Source organism: Mytilus edulis, chromosome 2 (assembly GCF_963676685.1).
Source record: "Mytilus edulis chromosome 2, xbMytEdul2.2, whole genome shotgun sequence".
NCBI classification, from domain to species: Eukaryota; Metazoa; Mollusca; class Bivalvia; order Mytilida; family Mytilidae; genus Mytilus; species Mytilus edulis.
The window spans coordinates 92,899,496-92,923,235 of record NC_092345.1 but is presented as its reverse complement, the minus strand read 5'-3'; the positions used below and the strand labels follow the sequence as shown (position 1 = coordinate 92,923,235).

The following is a 23,740-nucleotide window of genomic DNA, read 5'->3' as shown; positions in this document are numbered from 1 at the left end:
TTTTCAAATGTAGAAAATAATGGATTGAACCTGGTTTTATACCTAGCTAAACTTTTCACTTGCATGACAGTGGCAACAAATCCAATTTATTGACAACGATGCGTGACCAATACAAACAGACTCATTAGGTTAAAATGTCAAAATAGGGATACAGCAGTCAACATTGTGTTATCATCTTAATCACTTTAAAAACAAACAAATGTATCAAAGCACAAAAAAGCATCCATCAAATTTAACAACATCATTTTGCTTTCTTATTATACGATTTTATTTATATATGTATAATCAATCCCTACAGGATTGAAATATATTAAGTACTGGGGCCGAATTCTTACCCTGAAAGACACATGGTTACATTAAAATTAACTTAGACGTAGAATCGTGCGTTTGACGTCACACAGGTAGAAATACAATAATTTTATAGTTCATGTATGACAAGATGGATAAGTACAGAGTCACGACAAATTGATATCACAAAAACACTTAAAAATATGAAGTAATATAGATAAAGACAAATATAAGAATACTAAACACGTTATTAAGATGATAAACAACGTCTGTACGCAGAATCTATACTTCAAGACCATCGTGTATTATTTGTGAAGTTGATATTGAAGTCTTGATACTTTCCGATGAACTTTTTTTTAGAAAAAGACGAGACGTTCTTTGACATACCCCTGGTTCATCAACTTTCTGTTCAGACACTGGTGACGTTTAACAGAGTCTAAGTATGAGCTGCAAGTCTTGAATATCGAATAAGTTGGGAAATTTATATCCGATATGCAGGTAAAGTTGGTATATTGCTTCTAAGGTGGGGCAAATTGATAATTTCAAAATTAAAATCGTCTCATTTGTCATAGATTCTGTTACTGAGATGACTGCAGAACACAACAAATGACAATATTGTATAAACAACACAAAGAACTACTACGTAATTTCGATTATATCATCCTAATTCAAAGCGTTGCAACCACTATCAGGATGATGGGTAATATTGAGAATGGGGATATGCCAAAGATACAACAAACCGACTGAAGAGTAGACAGCAGCCGAAGGCCACCAATGGGTCTTCAACGCAGCGGAGGTGGGCCTCAGCTGGTGTATATATATCAACCTTCATATTTCATTTCATTGTGAAAAACGTTTTGTGTATGTTAATGTCATGCAGAATAATTTGACAACTTATATATACATTGTATTCACTTCGCCAGAGTCGCCGGATGGGGATTCTCTCTTTCAAATCAAGAGTGGATTTGTGGCAGATTTTATCCCCACCTTTGCTATTCTTTGTCACTCATTATTTTTTTTTCCATATATTATCTTATTATTTATGTAATATAATTTCATATTAATTATAAAGTTTTGTGTCAAATGTTCTATTTGCCAAATGTATTTTTTTGCATTTTATGATTTTGAACAAATGGCCTTTTTACGTCAGTTTTATTTTGTATTATACAGTACAACTATGTCCTGTGTTTATATTATGTTGTCTGTCTCTCTGTCTGAAAAAATATTTTCATTGTAATGTTAATGATATTGCTCACGTGACGACACCAGAATCATTCATATCGTAGATAAAGTCGAAAGATAACAAAGGGACAACCAAACTCAAAAGTCGAAAATAAAACTTTTTTTATATAGATTTGACTGTTGGTTTTCCCGTTTGAATGGTTTTACACTAGTAATTTTGGGACTCGATGTTGACGGCCGTACCTTGACCTATACTGGTTTACTTTTATAAATTGTTACTTTGATGGAGAGTTGTCTCATTGGCACTCATACCACATCTTCCTATATCTATTGACAACGCCATGGCAAAAATAGAAATAAACAAACAGGCACACAATAGTACACAATACACAACATAAAAGACTAAGGACCGAAGAACACGAATCCCACCAAAAAACCGGAGATGAACGCAGGTGCTACGTAAGAGTAAGAAGATCCTGCTATGGCAGAAAAGTCCGTTATTAGTTTTTAAGCGCCAGCCACCATTGATAACTGATAAACAATCATTATGTGTAGATCTTTTTAAAGTAAATATTTTGATTTGTTTTCATCGACATCATTCTATTGAGATGTGCTGTAATAGACCATTTATACTATTACATATTTAGTCCTGACATAAATCCAGACATACAACTGCTTCCTTTCTTTTTGTATTAGTTGATATTGCAAGCTATTTAATCCTTCATACTTCCATGTTCGTCCTACTTTTCGATACACTTTAAACCTGCAGTGAAAACGTGATACGCATGCAATCATGTTTATAATATATGATAATCCATAAGCCAGAAATCAACGAAAATCTTAATTTATCTTAAAATCGGTTTTTTTATCTATTTTTGTTATATATTTAAAACTAATTTTTGGACTTAATAATGTTCAATATTGAATATGTGAACCAGAACTTATACACATAGGTACCATTACTGTTTTGATATTAAAATCATATTTTAATTGAGCATGCCAGAAGGTCATCTCTTGTTTGTGATATTTCATTTAAGCAGAATAATCTAATTTATTTAGCAGTCCAATGTGATCTTACCTTTCTTTATGGAACATTGTTTTTATTTTATTTTTCAGGATAGGGAGAGAGGCAGATTGATTGCTCACAATCATGTTTAATCGCTGATTAATTTAACTCTCCTGTCCAAACTTTGCACCATATGGTGAGATTTTTGTTGGTTTTTTTTTTCTTTTGTCATCTATTAATTTTTTTTAATTTTGTCACAAAATATGTATAAATATATAGATATATGTACCTCTGCTTTGCTGGTTCTGCTTTTATATGTTCAACATCACCACAGTGAGAAAACTTTTCTAATGGTCTGCTGATATGAAATCCAGCATTGTTTAATCTGAATATAAAACCAGATTACGACGATCTTTATAAAAAAAATACTCACTAGCATTGCCCTGTGTCAACAGTTTTATTAAAGGTAAAAGGTTTTAAAACATGCAAAAGTGATATCTTCAACAGAATAAAAAGATCCGACTTAGAGAAAATATTGGGGAAACATAGACTTTTTATGGGAATAAGCAATCAATATCAGAGTGTTGATAAAAAAAGATTATTTTTGTGTTCTTGATTTTTAGCAATATCTGAGAAAGATGCTTTTTATAAAATATAAAAATGGACGGATTACTCTTTTACAAAAGTAGGACGATGTTAAGTTCAAAGAAATGATTACCATTGCTTTGAAGCAACAGTATGGGAGTGAAATGTCTATAAATATGCGTGCAATAACAGAATATAGAAATTCGGGTAAAGGCAAAATATGAGGTGAAATATATGGACTTAGTATAGAATAAGCAATCAATACGGTTGTTTGTATCAAGAAAAATGTTAATCATGTGTTGTTTTTTTTTAGCGATATCTGACATAGATATATTTTTTTAAATATGATTATATAAATAAATATATAAAGGGGTCTAAATACAGAACAAACAAAAAAGTGAAAAATTAAGGCAACAGTAGTATACCGCTGTTCAAACTCATAAATCCATGGACAAAAAACAAAATCGGGGTGAAAAACTAAAACTGAGGGAAACGCTAAATATAAGAGGAGAACAACGACACAACACTACAATGTAACTAACACACACAGAAACGGACCAAGCATCAGACAAAATCGCACGAGAATAACAAATATAACATCAAAACCAAATACATGAATTTGGGATTGACAAGTACCGTGACACGTCTTATCGCAATGTCAATTTACACTCAAAAATAAGAGAAAACAAACGACGCAACGTTAAATTGTACCACACACAGAAACGAACTATAATATAACAATGGCCATATTCCTGACTGACTTGGTACAGGACATTTTTAAAAGAAAAAATGGTGGGTTGAACCTGGTTTTGTGGCATGCCAAACCTCGCACTTTAATGGCAATGTTAAATATAACATAGAAATGACAACATAATATTACAGGACTACAATACAAATAAATAGGAAAACGTATGAGACAAAGAAACACATGATTAATGAATAACAAAAAGCATTAGGTTTAAAATTTAATACGCCAAAAACGCGCCTCGTCCACACAAGACTCACCAGTGACGCCCAGATATAAAAGATCGAAAGCGAAAAAAAGTACAAAGTGAAAAAAAAGTATATATTTAACAAAACGCATTTGACTAGCAGGTCGACCAACGGGTGTTCTTAAACCCTTCTGACTATCATTGGATCCCCAAATGTAACAACATAGATCTTAATTATTAATCTAATGTCAAACAGTAAACAATAAACTTGCTTTAAAGTTGGTATACCACAAAAAAATAGTACAACATATCTGGATTAAAATGCGTTCTCGAACATCGGACTTCTAGATTGCCTATAGACGTACACTCTTTCGATATCAATATCAAAGTTCTAGATAAAAAAAAACCTGCACAAACTTAAAAACAGACAGTAGCACTATGTATAAATTGATCTGTAAACTTCTGTTATTTGGTCTTTGGCGGAGGGTTGTCTCACTATTGGCAATCATTTCGGATCTTCTTATTTTCTTTATACTTATCGTCCACAGTGTGTATTGAATCTGTTAATGCATCTTTGTAGTGCATGGTAATTGAATATAATGCTGAGTTCACACGTAATTCGAATTCTATTCGCATTAACTAATTCGAATTAGTTTAATTCGCATTCGAAATGTTTTACGTCCTAACGTCAATTCTAATTCGAATTACAATGAGCGTCAAATTCGCTTTACTGTCCAAACGACGTTAACTTTTAATTCGTATTCACAAAAGCGTATTTCTAATGCGAATAATGATAATTCGAAATAGCCAATTTGAATCAATTCGCATTAAAATAAAAGACGAGTGTGTGAACGCGATTTGCGAATTCGATTCGCATTCGATTCGAATTCAATTTGAATTAAATGTACGTGTGAACGAGACATAAGTATGTGTATCTTCATGATGTAAGTCCGTAAAAACAAATACAAAAATAACAACTTTTGACAAAATGTAAGTCTGTATAAGTAAGAAATAATTAACCAAAGCAAGCCTTTATCGCTAACTATCTCTGAAAAAGTAAAACTAATCATTTCAATTTGTTGAGGAAAAAAACACATTGAACACGTCTTTGACTCGTAATTTGTTTTTATGGCACCATTTTATTTACATTTACATTCTCGTGTACTTTCTGAAAATTGTACCTTCTTTTGAAATCGTCATCCTCTGCTCCCCATCCAAAGAAAGCATTCGAAAAACCATTACACTTTTTATACTGCTCCGTTGATACCGAAGATATACCACCAAAAAATCCGGGATAGATCATGCTAAAGAATATAAGAAAGAGATATTTTCCAACAACATTATATGAAGTATCTATACTACTAAAGGAAGATACCGATTACTTTGAGCCGCAATTCCTCTGAAACAATATAAGTATGAACTGTTTGTGATATGACGTATAAATGTAGTGTTTCATACTTACTAAATTTGACTTGGAAACAATCTTTTTTTCAATAGAAAACGTCAATTTTTATACTTTTCTACACCTAATTTATCCATCAGTTTTTGAAAGTATGTTCAGTATATGCTGTTTTTTTGTCCAATCATACTGGTTAGGTACATTGTCCTAAGAAAGGTACACTAAAGAGCAACCAAAATTCCAGAGTGTAAATACTACCGTGCTACCTTTATATATAGATATTACAGGACAATGGTGAAGATTAGAAATTACACTATTCCAGGCCCTTTAGTAGCATGTATATTTAAATACATTGAACTTTTTGTATTGTGAATATAAAATTGATTTTACACATCTTGCATTTATTTCATCAATGCATTGTCTTCATAAGTAAAGCGTATCTTTTACCCTTTTCGATTATTTGCAATCTCTTTTCATAGAAATTCATAATTGTCGGCACTGAGTATAACTTACACGTGCGTCTGGCGTGCTAAATTATAATCATAGTACCTTTGATAACTATTAACACCACTGGGTCGATACCACTGCTGGTGGACGTTTCGTCCCCGATGGTATCACCAGCCCAGTAGTCAACATTTCGGTGTTGACATGAATATCAATAATGTGGTCATTTTTATAAATTTCCTGTTTACAAAACATTGAATTTTACAAAAAACTATGGATTTTCTTATCCCAGGCATAGATTACCTTAGCCGTATTTGGCACAACTTTTTGGAATTTTGGATCTTCAATGCTCTTCAACTTTGTACTTTTTTGGCTTTATAAATATTTTGATATGAGCGTCACTGATGAGTCTTATGTAGACGAAACGTGCGTCTGGCGTGCTAAATTATAATCCTAGTACCTTTGATAACTATTAACACCACTGGGTCGATACCACTGCTGGTGGACGTTTCGTCCCCGAGGGTATCACCAGCCCAGTAGTCAACATTTCGGTGTTGACATGAATATCAATAATGTGGTCATTTTTATAAATTTCCTGTTTACAAAACATTGAATTTTACAAAAAACTAAGGATTTTCTTATCCCAGGCATAGATTACCTTAGCCGTATTTGGCACAACTTTTTGGAATTTTGGATCCTCAATGCTCTTCAACTTTGGTCCTTTTTTGGCTTTATAAATATTTTGATATGAGCGTCACTGATGAGTCTTATGTAGACGAAACGTGCGTCTGGCGTGCTAAATTATAATACTGGTACCTTTGATAACTAATTAGATATACAATACAACTAAAATAAAAACATCGTATTTGGTTCCATCATACCTTTATTCAAATCAGCAGAGAAGAAAGATAGTGAATCAATGTTTAAATGCATCAGTCGAAAACAAACTGACAATTCCATTTTAAAAACCGATAAACGACGAAAGGACGAACAACAGAACACATTACATCACAACATAGACAACTAAAAAGTGTACAACACAAACCCCACGGAAACTGCATGATGTTGTTAACCTGAACTCAAACCAATCGTTCACTTCAATTAATACAATTACCTGTAATTTTTCCTCTCCATTTTACCAGCTAAATGGTAAGCTACTGTATCGTTACAGAAATACAAATTTCTGTCGTCTTCCGGTAGCATATCAACGTCATGGATTACAATGCAATCATACGAATACATATCCTCCTGCATTGCATGCTCATATCCAATGTTTGATAACATTCCTCTGTTAAATGGGTGGTCATCTGCCTAATATCACAAAAGAATAAATGGCCAATGAGTTTTATTGTTATGCAAATGATATAAGAATACTTTTATTGTCTTAAATAAATTTTGATTATTAGTTCAGCATTATCACATACAACTAAATATCCCATGTTTTGTCTGTATTTTTTTTTTACCTCGACTACATGCATCTTTAATCATCTGCTCAATTTAACCTATATAACAATTGATCAGAAAATCGATTTATAAAAAGCATCTAAACTGAACCTAGTACAATGCACTGGTTACTTTCAGTACACAAAACACCTTAACATCCCCGCTTTCTATCAGCCTATACTACTACTAAATGTTCTGTCCTAATTACTAGTGAACTTATCACCATTAACAATATTGCATCAAAGTCTATTAAAACAAGCGTCAATTGTTTTTCGAAGGTGCATAAACTCATCATAGATACCAGGATTGAAATTGTGTACGACAGACGCGCGTTTTGTCTATAAAAGAGTCATCAGTGATGCTTGAATGAACAGTTGAAAAGGCCAAATAAAGTTCTAAGTTGAAGAGCTCTGAGGACCCAAAGTTTCTAAATATTTTGCCAAATACAGCCAAGGTAATCTATCCTTGTGGTAGAAAATCCTTAGTATTTAAAAAAAAATCATTTTTTTTAAGAGTTAATCTTCAATCATGACCATGTCAATAATAATACCTGTAACTAATTTAATGAGCTATTGAAGAGGAAACACTACTGAAATGGACACTTCGTAAGTTTACGGAAAAATTAGTTGACAGATACGAGATGAATGCTCCTTTAATCATTAGTGAAATGTATTTCACAATCTCAAATCTGTAGAAATAAAGATATTTGTCTGATCACAAAATTTTCCTATTGTGTCCTATTCCCATTTGTGACATTTGTGACATTTTGACTAAGTGAGAATTTGCATGGCGGATAATGCGTGTATATCAACAGACAATCGGTTTCGTTCCTTTTGGAATTCGTGTGACTCCCTTTTTTTTTTTAGTTTCTGATTCATGAGACTTGAACATCGGTAAATTACTATTGTCTGTAATATTGTGCATACCTTGAACCGGATACACTTTTAAAATTAACTGAACAAAAAAATATAAAATCACAAAAATACTGAACTCCGAGGAAAATTCAAAGTCCTTAATCAAATGGTAAAACAAAAAGCTCAAACACTTCAAACGAACGGATAACAACTGTCATATTCCTGACTTGGTAAAGGCATTTTCTTATGTAGAAAATGATGGATTAAAACTGATTTTATCGCTAGCTAAACCTCTCATTAGTACGACAGTCGCGTTTCATTCCATTCTTTGACAACGATGTGTGAAAAAAACAAGATATAATACGTAAAAATGTCAAATATAGGGGTACAGCTTTCAACGTTGTGTTATTGTCTTAATCATTTTAAAAAACACAGATATATAATAATAAACAAACGTTTACCTGTTCTACAAGATATATTCCAAATTCTTGTTTTTGACGATATATTCGGGGCAGAACATTATTAAAGAAAATTTTAAGCTGTTGTTCTCTATTTCTGTATGGTACAATTATTGCTACTTTTTGATACGGTCGACAACTTGGTATATGATGACCTTTTTTCATAAAGGAATAAATACGAGCTAGATCATCATATGGAATAACAGTTTTATTCAAAACCTCTCTTCCGTCTGAAATATAAAATTAACATCAATTGATACAATCAAATACCCAATTACATTAATCACATTTAATTTAATGAACAGAATACATCGAAATATGGTACAACATTTATAAATGAAAATAGATGCAGATAAGAGATTACAGACTCAACCACCCAACAAATGTCATAGGCACCAGGTTGTGTAGTATTGACGATATTGCGGCCATCTTCTGTTCTTTTGGTTGTTAACCGGCACAATCTTTTTTTAAATATCCAATAATCTGTAGTGCTCATATACACTAAAAATATGGAACCTTTATCCGTAATTTTGACTGTAAAACAACATATTAAACTCCATCTAAATCGTGGTACTGCCTACGTATACATCCATACTGCAATATTTACGAAAAAATGTTTATAGTAGCACTTATGAATTTCAGATTGCGTTATCTCAAACTACATTCCAGAACAATGTGGTTAAACCCTAATTGCTAGTACTTCCAAGAGTTTGAAAATGAATAAATAAACTCATCATAAATACCAGGATTAAATTTACGAAAGACTCATCAGTGACGCTCGAGTCCAAAAAAAAAAAAAAAAAAAGGCCAAATAAAAACGTAAAAAGTTGATGAGCATTGAGGACCAAAATTCCTAACCATTTTGCCAAATACAGCTAAATCACCTATTCCTGAGGTAAAAAAAAGACTTATTATTTCAGAAATTCCAAAAATTTTGCCAAAATACAGCTAAGGTAATCTATTCCTGAGGTAAAAAAAAAACTTAGTATTTCAAAAATTCAAAAGTTTTGTAAACAGTTAATTTATAAATATGACCATATCAATATCAAGGATACTTCTTGTCAGCACAGATGTGCTGACTACTGGGCTGGTGATAGACCGAAAACATCACTCTATAATAATGAAAACAATTATTTCCAGTCAAATTTTTAATACCGTATATCTCAAAAATAAAGTACGGAAAGTTTATTTTTGGGACAATTTATTACTTTTTTGCCAAGTGTCTTTCAATAAATTATGAAACTCACCCTACCAGATATTTGAAATCCACTGTAGGAAGATGGTATGATGTGGACGGGTGACACATTTTGCCTTGCAAAAGGTAAACTACGCTGTTTGGCTTTATAACTATTTTGATCTGAGCGTCACTGACGAAACGCGCACCTAACGTGTAAAATCATAATCCTAGTACCTTTGATAACTTGTTGTCCATTGGTCTATATTACTAAGTATTAAACGTGTTTGATTATTGCTAATGCGCTTAGAACTTTATATTTTCACAACATTTGATTTTGGAATCTATAGAATAAATCAGACTGATCATTGAAAGAAAGCAATAACTGAATTTCTGCAAGCTTTAAACATTTTATAATTTGTTTTACCACATAATGACTTACACAATCCAACGGGAGGCCATTTACAAGAATTAGCTTTTTCTGATATCGTTATTTGGTCTTTCAATAGTTCTTTCAATTCTATATCTTCATGTTCAGGATTCTTATAGGTTGATTGAATTGCATTATTCCCAAGAACTTGAAACGTTTTATCAAATCGATTAGATTTCAAAACATTTTTATAGAAATAAACGTTCATTATATAAACTGTGACAACTGACATAGAAAATCCGCTGAGTAGTAAACAAAACGCTTGCTTGAACCTGGAACCCATGATTCTGTAACTAAAACGAAAGAAATGAGTTAGGTGGTGACGATTTTTTTTTTATCTTAACTTGGCTTAAAAAGACGAACTCGACTAGATCGCTTTTAAAATAAGCTGTTTCCTAATTTTCTCATTGTCAGTAAATTATTCATAATCATGCAGAATTTCTTTTCTGGAGTGATGAAAACTACGTACGTTAAAGGAATGAACTTATTTGACTTTGAAAAAACAACAATATTATCTTGATTGTTTTCCGGATTGATCATTTTTAATGTTAACATATTGATACGGAAACGGTCATCCTCAACCAATCCAAAACAGGTCTTATTAAGAGGGTGGGAAAATATACCAGAGGGACATTCACACTCGATAGATCGAAAATAAACTGACAACGCCATGACTAAAAAAGAAACAGACAAACATTGTTTCAGAAAAAGGGAGAAGGTTTGGATCCATTAAATCGTTTAATCCCGCTGCAAATGTTTGTATCTGTCCTAAGTCAGGAATCTGATGTACAGTAGTTGTCGTTTGTTTATATAATTTATACGTGTTTCTCGTTTTTTTTTTTTTTTTGTTTTGTTTTTTTTTTATATATATAGATTAGACCGTTGGTTTTCCCGTTTGAATGGTTTTACACTAATTTTGGGGCCCTTTATAGCTTGTTGTTCGGTGTGAGCAAAGGCTCCGTGTTGAAGGCCGTAGATTGACCTATTATGGTTTACTTTTTTTTAAATTGTTATTTGGATGGAGAGTTGTCTCATTGGCACTCACACCATATCTTCCTATATCTAAACAGACAAATAATAGTACACAAGACACAACATAGAAAACTAAATACTAAGCAACACGAACCCCACCAAAAACTGGGGATGATCTCATATGCTCCGGAAAGGTAAACAGATCCTGCTCCACATGCAGCACACGTCGTGTTGCTATTGTAATTACAAACCCAGTACCTAATCTAATTTCGGTTGGTCACATTCGTGAAAAGGGAAAGGGATTGTAGTTACGACATAAGAAATATATCTGATATTATCTGTGAAACGGATGTTCCTTAACGGTCAACCAACTCGTGGTGGCTTCCGTAAAATTTACGAAGGGATGACTTCATCTTAACCATTTGTAACTCTTGGTTATATAGCCTATTGTGAGCAGCAACCCTCTATCAAGGAAATCATAATAGGAAATACAAGCCCCGGAGTATCGTCCTCATTGTCAACTTTTAGATGGTAGTCAAGATATGATACAGAATGAAGCGACATCATAATTTAAGGACCTAACCTTATAATTTTCAAATATTTTACGCTATAACAGGGGAAGAATAGACTATAAAAGTGTTTGCGAGCCAATAAATCTAAATCACTGCTTTTAAAGAACAATCGAAGTACATGTAGTTTATAAAATATTGATTTTATGTGTTTTAAGTTAAGTTGCCGGTCACGGTGAAAATATCTTACTATGCGGTATGGGTGTTGTTCATTGTTGAAGTTCGTACAAACCCATTGTTGTTAATTAATAATTCTTTATTCTCTGTTGAAGAGTTGTTGAGTTGTTGCATAACAGTCATAACATATTTTCCCATTTTTATATATGGGTGGTTTTTATTTGTTTCTTTTAGTCAACAATTGTGTAGAATATACATAATAACTATTTATAAACAAGACATTATTGTTTTATAAACTGCATGTGACTTTTTTGTTGTAATACTGGTTATTTCAAGCATTCCTGTCAAGTTTTGTCATAATCAGTGCAATAGTTTGAGTAAACTCTAGTATAATAAAAGACGACATCTACAGCGATTGGAGCAAAATGTCTTCGACAAATCCAAACCAAGCCGCATCAAGATAGAATATAGTGTGGACCAATAAATGATCAAATATCTATCTCATATGCCTACAAACAGTTGAATATAATACACAATATGATTTTAGGAAGATAAATACCACTAATGGACATCTTTGTCTTCTTTTTATAAGGTCTCTTTTGGTCAATTTATACCTCTCATTTCCTCAAAATTGCAACTTTTCAGGCCAATAAATAAAAATGATGGGGTAACTTTCACTCATTTATCATAGAAATGTTATAAAACATGAGTAATTGAAGTATTCAAGCAGAATGAACAATTCATATAAAAGTTTACTGTCTCCAAGGAGGTTTCAATAAGTCCTTACGTAAAAATTAAATTTACGCAGCGTTCCAGAGAGGGACTAATAATTTGTTGTAACAGCATTAAAATAATTTCATTTACTTATAACTATATATTCACTAAAGTATTTTCTAGGAAAATGTTCTATCATAGAATAAAAGAAATAAGAAGAAAAAGCTCCCTAAAACACTAAGTATGGTTTGTTCTGTGAACTGAATATTCATGGTAGAGTCCTATTTCAAGGAAATTTCCTCATAAAATGTGTTTTGAAGACTCAATCCACTCAGAATATTTTATTGTTTTTAATATTTCACTTAAATAGCAAGAAATTTTAACATATGAGAGTACTCACAAGGTCAAAGGTGCATGCACAGCTTCCCATATTAGGTGTAATACCACCATTGATTTGTCCCTATTCGTCCTTGTTAAATTTGCACTTTTTATATTCTAGTTAATTTAAAGGCATTTTTTAAAGATCTGTATTTCCGACAACAAAGTTACATTATGCTCTGAATGTGAGGAAGTATTGCATGTTAACATTTTTTTCATACATTTCCGCTTTATAATTCAAATTTTGTTGTTTTTTGTTTGTTTTTTGTTGTTTATTTTTGTTTTTAAATTAAAACGGTTCAACTAACGTCTAATTTTCTGTAATAAAATCGGAGAGTTATTCTAAAAAATAATAATTCATCTTTTGGAACATTACTTAAATGATACAAAAGACTAAAATCTTCGGATGACGAGCCTACTGTTAACGTATATTGAAAACTTACCGTTTACATAAACACAGACGTTGTAGTGAACTGAAATTGAAGATTTTATTTTACATTTTGCATTATTTGACGATATATTTCACCTGAACTGTCAGAATAATAATACCTTCTCACCGAGATGATATATTTTTAATATAACCCTAGACTCTTTCATCTGCTATTGTACATCTTATGCTTCATTTACCCCTATTGACAATTTATACAATTTCGGCAATAGTTAAGATTTAAATTAAATTTTACACATCAATCCAGTTTTAACGCAAAAAGTATATCAACATTGATTGACAAACAGCTTTGATTTTCTTCTGTACATTGTAAATATACTGCCCTGACGTGTTGTTAGTGCTACATATTCAGAAATATTACGCGTACCTAATATTTTACTTTACACATCACTGAAACAATTCCAAAGGAAGTACTTATGCTATTACTAACACTCCAAAATGTTTTAAGACTTTTAAAGATCATGGTACTATTTTTTGACAAATTTCCGACAGATGATTCATGTTTTCGAATGAAAGGACATACAAGTATGAAATCAGACATTTTCTTTAATATTTTAGTTTATCCAATACATTAAAAGATTTATATTTTTGGTAATTCTTTTTTTTTAGAATTACTTACACACGGTTAAATTCTTATCATTTTTCTAATAAAAATTATCTAAAATATGAAAAATTAAACAAGCACGAGAATTAAATGGTCATATATTATATAGACTTCATAGAACATGTACAAGTTTAGCCCGAGGAGTTTATGATATAAGCATACATTCTATTTTGAATATTATACTTGTAAAAAGTAAAATCACAAAAATTCTGAACTCCTAGGAAAATTCAAAAAGAAAAGTCCCCACTCAAATGGCAAAATCAAAATTTCAAACACATCAAACGAATGGATAACAACTGACTTGGAACAGGCATTTTCTTATGTAGAAAATGATGGATTGAACCTGGTTTTAATGCTAGTTAAACCTCTCACTTCTATGACAGTCGCGTCAAATTCCATTATATTGACAACGATGTGTGAACAAAACAAACAAAAACAACAGGTAAAAATGTCACAAAAAGGGGGTAAATAGTCTAATTCGGTAGGTCACATTCGTGAAAAGGGAACGGGATTGCAGTTACGACATAAGGAACATATCCGATATCATCTGTGAAACGGATATTCCATAACGGTCAACCAACTCGTAATGGCGTCCGTAAAATTTACAAAGTGATGATTTCAACTTCACCATTTGGAACTCTTGGTTTACAAATGAAAATACACACAATTTGGAAGCTGAAATCATCTCTTTTGTCGTAAAGTTTTGTTTTCAACCGACCCTCATAGTCAAACACACTTGAGGATTGACCATGTTACGCAAACTTCATCACACTTGATAATTTAGAAAAGACCTTTTTTTCAAAAGGTTCATCAAAAGGTACCAAGACTTAACAGATAAATATTCAGTATCTATTTAATAGAAGGTGGCTTTACCTTATAGATGTTAGGTCTTAAAGTTTTGTATCTTTTTAATTATTTTATAGTTTTGTCATTATTAGACTATTTTCCTTTTGGTCGATTTGTTTGCATGACATTACATGGCGCTGTCTTTGTACATCCAGCTATTATATATCGGCTATTTGGCTTTAATCCAGATTTTTTTTCAAACACATTTAGATGCATACTATGTTTTTTTCTTTATTTAATCCGTATCTTACAAAAACAACCACACTGTTTAATATAAACAAATATGTGTGCAAGTGTCTTTATCCATGGTCTTATGTAACAACATTTTATAAACAGCTAAATAAAGTTAAAACACGACGACGACGCTCAACTGTGTAAAGTAATAGATATAATTAAACTAAAGAAAAGTCAACTTTCATCTGTTTATCTCGTCTTGTATCTTCCTGGAAAAAAAAGAATACAATAACCGTAAATAATACTAATAATAAATCAAACACAATTTTGACAGTCGAACCATAACTTGTGTATCAATATAAAATAAATAGTGTATGATTGGGTAATTGTAAATGAGACATCTTTACACGAGGAAATTTCGAGTTGTTCCTCAAAGATTTAAATTGATGTTATTCTAAGTTATTGTAATCTATTATATATGTCGTGTACATGTTATTATTTTGTACAGGTTATTACTTGTACAAACATTTTATACAAGTAATTACTTGTATGAAGCCATCATACAAGTTATTACCTGTAAAAATATAATTGTACAAGTAATTACTAGCACAATTTTTACTGAGAAAAAGATAATAACTTGTACAAATCATAATTCTACCTTGGCCTGTTTGATGTTCTGATCAAATCGTTTTCCTTTAAACAAATAATTTAATTTATGACTTAAACCTAAATGTATGAACTTTCAACATGTTTGTACTTTTTGTATAACAAATATATATGCAAAAAAGTCAAAACTAAAGTGTAAAGATTGAAAACAGTGTAGAGAAAAAAATAACATGATGACTAAATTAACTTGACGAAACTTTTCTAATTATTCAGTATTCACATGGGTAGATACATGAGAGAATATATGTAATGTAAAGGAGGTCAAATTACGTTACAAAAAGACAGCACTTCAACGACGAAAGACGAAATTATTCATTAATGTACAGATGATTAACTTTACCCTTTGATTAGAACAGCAAATTCCAAAAGATGATTAAAAGATTTAGAAATTTGAGACAATATTATAATACCAGTGCAAAGATGGACTGTAGAAATATCAAAGGAGTTGTGCTGAATAAATGTAATCATGATTGGTTTAATGAGTCGAAATCAAATCGAAAAGATTCAGAGACAATGTTAGACATACCAGAGAACACTGAGGTTAATCACATGAAAAAAGTACACTTGCTTTCTTTAAGTGGTGACCAAGGCCATGTTTTAAACAGCTTTCGGGGTGGCTGTAAGACAGTAAATGTAATGGCAAAAGATTGAGCTGGCTTATTGTGCAATTCTAGATGTCATGCTTCTTTTCTTGTGCAAACAAATAGGCTATTTGATTTAAGATTATGCTAAACTTTTGTTTCCAATATGATATTACATAATATGCTACTTTTTATCATGATTTATGTATGAAAATAAATGGTAGAAGGGTTTTATTTTATTTTATTTTTGCTTTTAACGACTTTGTCACTTTCGACCATTAGTCCGTATGTGGCATATTAGCTTATGGTGTTACTTTGCGTCCATCGTTGGTTTGTAATCTTCCAACATTTAAAAAATTATAATAAAAATGAGAAAAAAAACCCCACATTATAAATTTATAAAAAAACACACGCTGAATGATAAGAAAAAATAAACAAACAAATAAATAAGTAAAAGAAAAAAAATACCCAACAATTGACAAAAAAATTCCAGATTTACAAACACAAAGAAAGGAGCTTTTGAATAAAACAGTTAAGGCTAAAGAAGAAACAAATATAACTCAACGATAATGTGTTGTATAAGTTCTTATCTTTTTCTCAACAAAAATGGTACAAGTAATTACTGGTACAATTATATTTGTACAAGTAATAACTTGTATGATGACATCATACAAGTAATTACTCTTACAAAAGTTTTGTACAAGTAATAACCTGTACAAAATAATAAAAAGTACACGACATATAACCAATTTTATTTGCTAATTGAAAATTAAGCGGAATAAAATAATTTAAGACAGCAGAGAAGATAATTCTGTTTTAATTGGTTATTTCTAACCGACTTAAATAAAAGAGTCAGCTTTTAATACTGTAAATGTATGATGTCTCTAGTCTGGTCAAAGGGTCAGAGTGTTCTACTAAATTAAACGATAAATTGTTGAAATTAGATAACATGTTTTCACGTGCAGAGAAATTTCACTTATGACCAATGCATGATTTGATATCATCTTTCTTATTGGTCAATGATCTTGCAGGTCAGTACGAGTTCACGTGTAAGTGTATTGTGGTCACTTCCTTTTATCATCAGCATTTGATGTGTTAACTTGTGATTCTTATCAAACAATTTGTTCAAAATTCCCACCCACATACCGCCCTTATTGTTATCTTTTGAAGTAGATATGTATATATGTTTATTTATGGGGCAGATTTTTCTCCCCACCTTTGCTATTCTTTGTCATTTATTCAATTGACATGATATTAGTTGATGTAATTTCGTATTAATTATGTATTATTATTTCATATTAAATATGAACTTTTATGTCAAATGTTTTATTTGCAAAATGTATTTTTTGCATTTTATGATTTTGAATAAATGACCTTTTTCGTCAGTTTAGTTTTTATATCATATAGCAAATCAAGCTCAGACTCTGGCATGTGTATACATAGTATGTTTATGGTATCTAGCTGTCTGTCTTAAATACTAATTCACAACTTATCTAGAGTAAGAGTAAAGTTTTAATGTACCATGTGTTGTATAACCTTGTCTATTGTTAAAGTCGATCTATGCGGTTAGTCAGTTGTAACCTTGGTTTCTATTAGGCTAGTATCTTATAAATAACCATGTTCGCCGTACAAAACCGACTCAAATTGCTCAAAAACAGATACTCCTATCATAACAAACGTATGTAGCCAACGGTCAGTCGCATTATAACCTGTTGATCTTGTACTTGTGTTATATACAAAATCAAGACACACATCAGTGTATTGGTCTAGTTCAGAGCGCACGCAAATATCGAACAACAGACCTTGAACCTTATTCTCGTGTGGAAATTCCAACGGTGTTGATATCTACATGCATGACAATGACACCAATCTAAGGCGTGATGATGGTTAAATGTAGAGGAATTCTGATAGAAGCAACTTCTGTATTTTGCTTTATTGTTTTATCAACACTAATTTTAAACGTTTTTACTCGATTTCCTCATCAGTTTTATCAGCAAATTATCTTGTACTCTATCTTAAGAACTCATAAAACTGTTCGCGCTAAATGTTATATGAATAAATCATAAGGGGACGACCATCTTGGGCAGGAGGATTTTGAAAATAAATAACTCAGCCTTGATAATCACAAAAATATATGTTTTTTTCTATGGTAGATTGAAAATAAATTACCTGACTTGCAATGTATTGAAAATAAATCACTCAGCAGGTCTAATCGAAAGTATGAGATGGCACTAGATTCTTCATAAATTCATCTTTTTTCCCAAAAAAAATCGGGAAACACTTTCTAATTTTTTCTAATTTTTTTTAATAATAAAAGTATAAATATTATTTAAATATACTTGAAATGTCTGAAAACTGGTATCATTTAACTTGAGGTGTATTGTCTCAGGAAACCTTACCTCACTTTTAATTAACTTGAGGTGTATTGTCTCAGGAAACCTTACCTCACTTTTAATTAACTTGAGGTGTATTGTCTCAGGAAACCTTACCTCACTTTTAATTAACTTGAGGTGTGTTGTCTCAGGAAACCTTAACTCACTTTTAATTAACTTGAGGTGTATTGTCTCAGGAAACCTTACCTCACTTTTATTTAGCAGGGCCTTAACTACATTGAGGCAAATGCCTCATGTAGTAAATTTCAAAACCAAACGCTTGTCTCCATATCAAATTGTGTTCATGGCGAGTGACTTGCAAGAGCAAGTTCTGGTTTCCCTCAGACGTTGGCCTGATTTTTCGGGAAAAATGTTTCTTATTTATTTGTCAATTGTTCAATGATTGCCCTTTTGTATTCTGTTAATGTTACATTCCTTTTGTATTCTAGTAATTTTGTTATGAACTTGATCATTAGTTTAAAAAAAAACAGCAGCCACAGAATTAACTACTAGTACGTGAATTCAATTTTTACTTTATCATGCACATTGGGCTTTTGATGTTGTCCCTAGAAACTTAAGTTTTACACTGAATTTATACATTTTGCTTTGAGACCAAAATATTGTCAAAAAATTATTAAAACAAAACTTACATTTTCAGATTATGAAAGGGTCTTCGGAACACCCAGAAAGCATGATTTTGCATCATTTGTTCTATAGATTCTTGGGCCTTTAGTGGCTCCAAAACCCTCCAAACAAAATTTTGCTTCACTCTGCTCGGCAAAATATGTTTGACATTACTTTTAAAAGAGGCTTGTAACAACCAAACTTTATTATATGTATGTATGCAATACATGTATATCAGTTGGGAATATAAAAGATTTATTTCTGCAGAGGAGGAGGATTAATTCTGATTAAATGGTACATAATGACTTAACTATTCATGTATTATTTATAATAAACAAATCATTTAAAAATCATATGTTTTTGAATATCATAAATATAGTTGTGAAAATGAATAATCAGTCCCTTGCTTTAATAAAAAATGAAAAGTATTGCTTCAATAGTGCAGAAAATGAATAATATGTCCTCTTAGTTTACAAAAATAAATAACCGATCAAAAACAAATCCTTCTGTCCTCCCCCCTCCCCCCCCCCCCCCCCCCCGAATATCAAATGGTCGTCCCCTAAGGTCGTGCAGTCAGTTGACAGAGCATTATAACCAAAACCAACACACGTGGTCAATGGATGGACCATTTGATGGACGTCATGATTTAAAAGGTTAAACGTAAGTCATTTGTGTTTCCAGCGTTTTATCCTCAATACGGTCATCATAACTGTTTACCTTGAGCTCAGCGTTAGCTACGTCTTTTGCACCTTCAGATTGTTGAACCGATGCATACATGTAACTCGCTAAACTCTCTTCATAACTTATACATCGTTGCATCATTCTAATCTGTGCTTTAAGCAAACTAAAAACCTGTAACATCCCAAAACTTTATAATCATTATAATTTTACATTCATTGCTGTGAAGTTTGGCACTGTTAAACCAAACAATTTCTATTCACACATTGGCCCATTGGCCAATTATTAAATATTTGTGTACACGTAATTGAACCGTTATCATTGATTTCTTAATAATATCTAGTTTCTCTGAATGCTTTTATTGGTAATGTGTTGAAACTTTTCGGTATTTTGTAGCTGTTTTTTTCATGAAGTTTTCATTTATTTAAGACTATTTCAAAAGAGCACGAACATGAACAAAATTTTCCTGGTCAGCTAGTATAATATCGGTATTTTATTAAAGTCATATGAAACGAGTTAGTGGTGAAAAATAATGTTTATCCAATTCTTGAACCAATGAATCTATATATCATAAACTTAGTTCTCTGTGCACGATTTTATCATTTTTTACGCAAATATATCGTATAATCGTCAATTTTTTTCCCTCCGAAGTTTACCGATTGTCACCGTATAGTAAACAAATAACAAAAAGCATGTGTATTGAGCACGTGTTTAACATTTACAATCAGATAATTGTTTATTTTAATGACAGATCCATGCGTATTGCGATCACCGGATTTTTACGAGGAGGGTTACGCTCAGGTCACTATGCATACGCAAAATTTGTCGGCGAATTGCCTCCTGAAAGCAAGCAATTAAAAACAAGTAAACTTCTTCTAAATGTGGACAAATTAAATAATTTTCCTCAGAAAAAAGTATATGTGCATAAGTTGTATAATGAAAACTTTCCATTTTGTTATAAATAACATATGCATAATTTTTTTTTAATTTTAGGTTTCTTATGACTTTAACCTCAAATATCATGTTCATATTATATATCAGATGCAATAAAATCATACACAGTTTAAGATACTCACTTCTCCATTCAAGAAACAGAAAAGAAGAGATACAAGAAAACCCTGAAAATAATCGATACTTTTTTTCTTCAAATGTTAAAATATTAACTATATAGAAGGAATTAATTTGGTATCTTGGATAAAACCTTACGAGTGTACGGCAACATATTTGTGACATTAATTTAATCGGTTTTTTTTTCTATATTTTATTAGAAGGTTATGAACTTTTGGCATAAAAAGCATGCATTTATTTTATATTTGTATGCAAATACAGCTGAGTTAAATTTTTCCTCAATTGATATTCTGTTTGGTGGGCGAGTAGAAACCTACGAAAGGAGCATTTAGTTATAAATATCTGACTCAACCCAAATAACTATCACCCATTTGTGTTTTTTAGAAAATACAGTCAACTATGTAATAGTATAAATGCAAAAACTCCTATTTTAGCACAATTCAGATACTTTTAAACAGGTTTGTGATCTTTGCAAGCACTATTGATTAAGAAACTATGAACATGAACTGTGTGTGTATAAAAGCAACTTTCAATATACAAAGTTTTTAGCTTGGTAAAAGATTCAATGTAATGAATAGATTTTTAAAAAGCATAAAGATTGCATACATAACTCACAAATAAAGCAAGCTCTAGCCATATTGTCAATGAAAATGTTAGTTCGTTTTCGTTTTTACTTTCGAAGATTGAACTCATGTAAACAAAAATATTAAAAATATACTTTTCCCATTGTATCTTTTCATTATAGTTAAACCACATGTACCTGAAATGAAGAAAGACAGGCTGACACCATATCATACACATATTGTCCATGTTCGTTTCCATCGTTTGGACGGAATGGTAGAGCTATATACTGAATGCCCAACAAAGGTATTAAAATACAGGTTGCTTTTAATGATTGCCTGAAAAAAAACAGTTCTTATATCAAACAAAGTACCCAGTATAAAAAAGCGTCTATTTTTGCCTACCTTTTTCGATAATGAAAAAGTATTTTAAACAGATAGATACTTCCCATTTTAAAAGATATTAGTCTGTCCGACAACAGTATTTATATCTCTTACATATTTGTAAAAGAAGCTTCATTCTAAGATCTTATTATAACGGTATACTATCCAGGGCATCGTAGTGACAACACCAGTTACATTTCTGCACGTATAATATAAAAACAACACTTTGTACATTTCATGCGTCCAAAACTCTTTCTGCATTTGCCTACATTAGGACCACCCAAACCCGAATGTTTAGAAACCGAAACAGCTGAAATGAAATAATTACCAAACAAAGTGTTCAGATTATATATGACCTGTTCATTTATATATTGAAAGAGTTGAGGTTTTGCAATTTCAAGGCGCAAATAATGATGGTTGTTATTTTTCTTTATTTCCAAATATGATACTATATTACAAATTGTAGTACAAAAAAAAAGATACATGAATTACCAAAAACCTTTGACAATACAAGAAACCAAGAGATAAAAGAAATCAGAACCGAATGAAATTGTTCTGATAACAAGAAGAAATTGTCAACTATTCTGAACACAATCCACAGACAAAATTTGAAAAATTATTTTATATAAGACAATTATTTACCATTGAATAAAAGACTGGGTTAATTATAAGTCACCGTATGAGCTACGGAAGGACCCGACAAGAATAAAAAGAGGAAATAGTTCTAAAGAGATACAGGCCAGATTAATGAGTTATGTTATATTCACATTTACAATTTAGTCACAGCTCTGTATAAGAACACAAAGTTAACGTTAACGGAAAAAAAGTTAGATGTATGAAGACATATCTTTATCTGCTTATTTACATTCTTCGATTATGAAATATCTATGTCCATTACATTTTTTTGTTTATTTCATAAACCTATAATCTAAACAACATACCTTAAAGATTGTAATGATTGTGGTCTATTAGCATTTACTTTCGAACAAAGAATGCGTATTATATTCATTAGGAAAATAACATTTATCTACAATATAAAAATTATTATCTTGAATACAGAACTTAAACACTAGTAGATTAAACAATACAAACATACAATTCACTACACTTCCACTGTGTTTAAACCACACCGGCAAAAATGTTTGGACTCGATGGTATCTTATATCCAGCACGGTGACGGAAAATTATTGGACAGAGAAAAGATTGATTTCTGTTTATTTATTTGTTATTTTTATAATATCGAGGAATGTGTACACATCTATAACTATTTTCTATTGTGAGGTGTAATATTTTCTACAACCGTTCTATATTAACGGAGAAATGAGTAAAAATACATGTCAAAATGACGAATTGAGTGAACCTTGCCTTTTTTTTACCTAACTGATCAATAACTAGAAGCAGGATCTGCTAACCATCCTGCGATTTATGGTGGTTTTCGTGTTGCTCAGTCGTGAGTTTTCTTTGTTATGATTTGTGTACTATTGCTTGTATGTTGGTCTTCTTTTTTTGGCTATGGCGTTGTCAGTTAATCTAATTATGAGTTTAAATGTCCCTTTGGTATCTTTCGCCCTCTTTTTCAATACTAGCGGGTTAGTTTGAAATCAGTTAAAATTATATTTAATGCCCTCTCGATATTCGTAAAAATATTCTCACCGCAAGATAAAATATTCTCGCCATAAGATATATGTGCAAAGTTCTAACACCAAAACAATTGGTTTCATCCAAAGGAAAACTAAAGCACATCAGTTCCATTTTTATATTTTTGTACTCAGACTATACCATAATATGAA

The 23,740-nt window shown here is 31.4% G+C and overlaps 2 protein-coding genes across 2 annotated transcripts in view; both read right to left on the bottom strand.

Annotated features, from left to right (window-relative positions):
* Positions 1-244: 244 nt before the first annotated feature.
* On the bottom strand, positions 245-10,482 carry LOC139513454 (beta-1,4-galactosyltransferase 5-like). Its single transcript, XM_071301942.1, has 6 exons — positions 10,208-10,482; positions 8,595-8,821; positions 6,951-7,147; positions 5,175-5,297; positions 2,766-2,861; positions 245-2,233 (listed from the first exon to the last, which is right to left on the bottom strand). The coding sequence occupies exons 1-6, from the start codon at positions 10,476-10,478 to the stop codon at positions 2,098-2,100; spliced, it is 1,050 nt and encodes a 349-aa protein (XP_071158043.1). The 5' UTR covers positions 10,479-10,482; the 3' UTR covers positions 245-2,097.
* A 4,606-nt stretch (positions 10,483-15,088) lies between these two features.
* The window catches only part of LOC139511084 (calcitonin gene-related peptide type 1 receptor-like), a 41,810-nt gene continuing 33,158 nt past the window's right edge, over positions 15,089-23,740 (bottom strand). The window contains exons 9-13 of the mRNA XM_071297656.1: positions 22,892-22,977; positions 21,767-21,905; positions 21,015-21,056; positions 19,978-20,112; positions 15,089-15,286 (exon numbers count right to left, since the gene is read on the bottom strand). Of these exons, the coding sequence (XP_071153757.1) occupies positions 15,236-15,286; positions 19,978-20,112; positions 21,015-21,056; positions 21,767-21,905; positions 22,892-22,977 (453 nt within the window). The 3' untranslated portion in view covers positions 15,089-15,235. The remainder of the gene's footprint in view (positions 15,287-19,977; positions 20,113-21,014; positions 21,057-21,766; positions 21,906-22,891; positions 22,978-23,740) is intronic.